This window comes from Leguminivora glycinivorella, chromosome 3 (assembly GCF_023078275.1).
Source record: "Leguminivora glycinivorella isolate SPB_JAAS2020 chromosome 3, LegGlyc_1.1, whole genome shotgun sequence".
Taxonomy (NCBI): domain Eukaryota; kingdom Metazoa; phylum Arthropoda; class Insecta; order Lepidoptera; family Tortricidae; genus Leguminivora; species Leguminivora glycinivorella.
The window spans coordinates 19,030,119-19,035,653 of record NC_062973.1 but is presented as its reverse complement, the minus strand read 5'-3'; the positions used below and the strand labels follow the sequence as shown (position 1 = coordinate 19,035,653).

The window sequence follows — 5,535 nt, the reverse complement described above, 5'->3', positions numbered from 1 at the left end:
AGAGAAACCACCCTCAAACATTTCGGAACAACACATTCGAACGTCGTCAGTCGCGGACCCGCGTAGGTCGCCGGCCGCCGGCGGCGGGTGGTCAGAGAAACCAGGGCCTTAGACTGAGTGCTAGGAACGCGCCTCTTTCGTATATTTGATCGCCAGTGTCCGAGGTGTGGCAAGGATTTAGTAAACCATAATTTCATCCAAGTTTCATTCTTCGAGGCTGTCCAAATCGATGGAAACTTATCTTGAGCTGACTCTAGAAACTTGTCCCTGACGTCATCCGGGCTGCGTGAAATTAGTACCAGAGCATATTAATGGGTCATGTACCTTAACTTATCGATATCGATACATACCTACCTATACCTAGATTGTCTAGACAAAAAAAATCAGATAACAAGTAATATTATTTATTTCAATGTTTCTTTAACAAAGTTATCTCCTAAATCTAAACACAGAGATTTTATTAAGGTAAAGCCCAAACTTACTATCTCATGTGGGACAGACATTTTGATCAACGTACCCAATCCGTTAAAGCCGTGGCTTGCGTGGGCGACGGTCGCGCGATGGTCGCGCGACGGCGATGCGACGCATACGAAATCAAACCTTATCGATATGGAAGTAGACGATGCGATGAGACGCGACGGCGACGGTCGCGCGACCGTCGCCCACGCAAGACACGGCGTAAGGTTCATGGTTACAGGCTCTGAACTACCCACGCTACCGCACTAGTAGCCATCCTTATTTGCTTTAATGATTACTTAGCACCATAAACAACCAATAACTGATAGACGCTTGTTCCAGCCTCGGGGTCCAACTTCACGTAGTCGTCCATGAAATCTTCCCATTTGTCCTTCAAGCTATCGAAGGGGTTCAGGCATTTCATCAGCACTGGAACAAAAGTCGTACATTAATTTTTATTAGTAGCTTGATATGAAATGTTATGAATCTGATGAGAAAATCATAAGATTTTTAATATAAATTGTATACGCAACTATGGGAACAAATCAAATTATTTTAACAAATATTCTGATTTGTGTTTTTATGTAGTCACACTACTATATATAAATTAAAAATCGAAATAAGATGTCATATATTAAAGAAAAAATGACGAGCACCACCAGTGGTGAAGGCCGGATTCGAACCGGCGTCTTTTAGCAATCCGGGCCAAACGCCATCACCCCTAGGCCACCTCGCCACAGCGGAAGCCGTCGAAATTTCTCTTCTATATGTCATCTTTGTAAGACTAGGCGTCTTTGACCAACTCTAAGGGCAAGCAGTAGGTGCTAGGCCTTCACCACTGGTGGTGCTCGTCATTTTTTCTTTAATATATGACATCTTATTTCGATTTTTAAATTATAAATTGTATGTTTGTTGAAACCTGTATGGATACTAATAAGGTAGTCTGAAATAAATCTTTGAATAGTAATTCGATGGAATTCGTGATAATCAAAATCCTGAACATTACTTTGATATCTGCAAACAGACCGCGAGAGTCGCTTCGGATTCGCAAAGTAATTTTCTATAAATAATATTTACCTACTAGTGGCGATAAATCACACACACATCCAAAGGGAGTGTTTTAAATCGAACGACTTACGAATTTCCTCTTCGCATGTGTAGTCGTGTATCATACGACGTTTTTCAATAGATAAAGTTTCGACATAGGCACATAATGAACCACTTTCCGCACTAGTGCATTAAAATAGCACCATGTGTATTTAAAAGGTATATACGTAAAAATGCTTTACAGCCCCTTTGATCCAGGATTGGAGCTTTAGTCCATGCCTAATAACACTGTCTAGACGGCCTATAATTAGAAAGAATATCAGATTCCAGGTTGGTTATCATTTTAATAACGATTTGGGTTTATGTGGAAACTCTAGGTCAACAGAATTATGTTTTTCGAAGTTAGTAAGATTTGGTTTTCTTAAGTATGAAGTTTATGATGTACCTATGTACCTACATACCTATTATGAAAGAATTTAAATATTGTTGTAGCATACAACTGTTCAAGGGACAATGGAGTATGACCAGTAAACTTTAAAAAGAAAACGGTAAAAAGCTTCAAAACTATATTATACAAGAAATATTATACAAGAAATTTACTACAACTTTGAACTATTCCGTATGTAATTATTTGCATTTTAAAAGCTTACTTCAGATCCCGTGAAACTCTTCTTCAAAACTCGTCTTTAGAGCTTTAGACCAAAACCGATAAAAAGATTTATGTTTTAAGAAAGTTCCAGCCGGTGAGTAAGGCTGCCAGAGCTCAACGAGGGTGAGGTGTGCTGGTGATGGAAGGACCTATGGAACTAATTTGTTCCGTCTATTGTCCTTTGAGTCTTCGGCAACCCAAACCCCCCTTAATAGAACTTGTACACTCTTTCTTGCTGTGTACTTAACACAGCAAAAAGGAATGTACAAGTTTCTAATGGGTTGGCAACGCGCACGTGTCACACTCCTTGAGTTGCAGGCGTGACGGTGACCGCTTTCCATCAGGCGGACCGTATGCTTGATTGCCACCGACGTAGTATTTAATAAAAACTCATTCGTTAGAGCTGAATCACAACACAAGCTGTTTAGTAGGTATATTAGCATTAATATTTTTACTCATTTTCTAAATATTGTACCAATATGTTTTTTATTAAGTAAGGAGTTTTACTCACGTTTAAAGTCATCCACACCATGAACATAATTAAAAGTTTTGTGATGCGATGTTACATCAATGTCTTTGAAACCAATACGTTGCATCATTCTGAATATTTCGTTTTCTGGCTCCTAAAACAAACATAAAATTTAGACAGAAAGTTTGAAACACTATTATTGTAGGTATTCTAAAATAGTTACGATACAAGTGCGTAAAAAAGGAAGTTCGAAACGAATGGCGATAAATTAAAACACGACCGAAGGGAGTGTTTTAAATCGACACGAGTTACGAATTTTTTCGCACTTGTATCGTACGACGTTTCTCTCTTTTCGGTCATTTTAATTTATCGCCACTAGTTTCGAACTTCCTTTTTTTCGCACTTGTATCGTAATGTACTATTTTAGGTACCTAATTAAACAATACATTAATAAAAAACGACATATTATATGTACAAAAGTACTGCAGAAGTGTAGTCAAATACCACCAATACGATTAAATTATTAAATTTATGTAATTACTGCAAAACTAACATTTATTAGTAAAAAATAGTAGATTAATCTCATTTCACCACATTGATAATAGGTAAGGTAACTTTAATAATTGAATAGATATAAAGACAAAGTAGCGTAATCTAATCATGCATGGTTTATGATTTTTTATTACTCTACTTTTGAGTTTTTCTATTACCTACTCTAAATAAGTTTTTTTGCAAAAAAACATTTTTGGCACAAGTTTTTATCGACGACTGTACCTTAAACCTTTCTTTCAACAGTCATCTACTGCTCTCCGAGACGTTTCTAAAAACCCCTTACTCGATGGGGATACAACGATTCATAACATAACAGAGTTCCTATGACCACCTTACTGTTCCGTCATCAGATCAGATGATTTACATATGTGTGCAAAATTTCAGCTGAATCTGAAACCTGGGAAGTGGGTCAAATTTAGCTTCTACGTTTTGACTCAAACTCACATAATAACGAAGAGTTGAATAAAAGTTTGTAAAAATAGTGAAAATACGTGCCTGAGAGTCATGGTACGGCGACATGAATTTAGTATGAACGTTTTCAAGGTCTGCGCTCCATTTTGGTGTGCGGGACAGTTTGCGGTAGTTTTCATACGGTTTAAAATATCCGAGGAAAATTAACAGACAGCTGCCGCCTACCGCCAACAGGTTGTACACATTTGTAAATGCGGTCCTGGAATTAAACATAATTTCGTATTTAAGCATTTGTAATTTTATTACTTTCTTATGATCAGTGATCGGAACTATGGGAGCAAAACTTTAACAAAACTTGCTAAGTGGACATTATAGAGTGCTTACAGCCCTGAAAATATTAATATCCTTGTATTAAAGTATTGTAAATCTTGGATTCAGGTATAGAATCAAATTTAACACTGATCTGAAAATATTTTTTTTTTTTTATTTACGTCAGCTCTAAGGTTTTGTTAAAGTTTTGCTCCCATAGTTCGGATCACTGCTTATGATTTGTTAGCCAGTTGCTTTGCACCTTCAAGTATTCAAGCTACACTAGGTAAAATTTTAACGGTTTCCAAATAAATGTCATTAAAAGATTCTTACCCAGGGCTCATCATAGCATAAGATTAACGTACATATTTAAACTAGAGAACTGAAAATAATTAAGTACCTACCTACAAACGTCATTACAACAAATCCTCTAGGTCTATAATTATGATTTAAAGTATTAAGATCGTGTGAAATGTCCATGATTGTTATAAGATAATATTCTTTAATAATACCAAGGACCATATAATAACGGGACAGAAAAAGCCCACAAAAAGTGTAGGTACCCCTGAAATGTTTCGCAGCCTGGAAGTGGCCAAAATCATATTTTCCCCAAATATTTTAGCTTGTTTTTATTTTCTGTAAGAACAAATGACATGCTTCTTTATTTTAATGTCATGATATCACGTCAATACACATTCTGAAAAAAAAAGTGGGAATGATCCGTGTAGGGTAAACTCGCCTCATTCGGTGGCACGCCTAATTCGGTGAAACAACCAAAAATCGTCTTTCGGAGTAGTGCCTCAAGGCTTGTATCACTGAATTAGGCGTGTCAGCGAATGAGGTGAGTTTACCCTAGTTAATAGATGGCACTAAAAATGGAGGTACGATTCTTAGTACGAGTATGAAGAATGTAAATCCTATACTTATAAATAATCTTTGATAATACTTACTCTTGCTTATTTACCCAATGAAACACGTAAGACGAGATCACGTGGTCAAAACCTTCAACCAGTTCTTCCGGTATCTTTTCCTCGATATCAAGTTTAATGAACTGCATACGTTTACTGGCAAAATGCTCCGTTGAAAAATCCACACAATACTGACTTTTGTCGCTTCCAAGTATTTTCATGAAATTTTTCGGAATATAATTTCTCCAAACCTTCATAGTGACACTTCCATCCCCACATCCTATGTCCATGATTCGTGCGTTTTCTTTCCATTTAAATGGAATTTCTTGTAGCGCGAACTTAACATCTCTGACTGGCATTTGGTGGAGTTTTTGATAAACATTTAAGTCACGCATAGTTTGAGTAAAAAAGATGTTACTGTTTTTTTTAAATATAAATATTTAAAAACACCAGGGACCACACAGCAAACTTGCTTGACCAAAAATGAACTTTAATCAACACGGTTCGCATTTATGTACCTACTCCGTGGTATACTACAGAGTAATTCGTATGGTAATTGACCGATTAATGCACTTATCACTAATCGGTCCATTCCAAATACAATTATGGGCAATCGAGTACAAGAATGAAGCTTGCATATTAAACTTAATATTAGGTATATCCTATAAATTGAGTGCAAACATGACTGGTACTGAAAAAAGGTTCGCCTTGCCGCAAAATGTGTAAGTAAAATT

The 5,535-nt window shown here is 36.7% G+C and overlaps 1 protein-coding gene across 1 annotated transcript; it reads right to left on the bottom strand.

The window, feature by feature from the left end:
* Positions 1–388: 388 nt before the first annotated feature.
* Positions 389–5,281, bottom strand: LOC125224788 (juvenile hormone acid O-methyltransferase-like). Its single transcript, XM_048128243.1, has 4 exons — positions 4,844–5,281; positions 3,669–3,843; positions 2,664–2,775; positions 389–885 (listed from the first exon to the last, which is right to left on the bottom strand). The coding sequence occupies exons 1-4, from the start codon at positions 5,194–5,196 to the stop codon at positions 752–754; spliced, it is 774 nt and encodes a 257-aa protein (XP_047984200.1). The 5' UTR covers positions 5,197–5,281; the 3' UTR covers positions 389–751.
* Between the last annotated feature and the right edge of the window lie 254 nt (positions 5,282–5,535).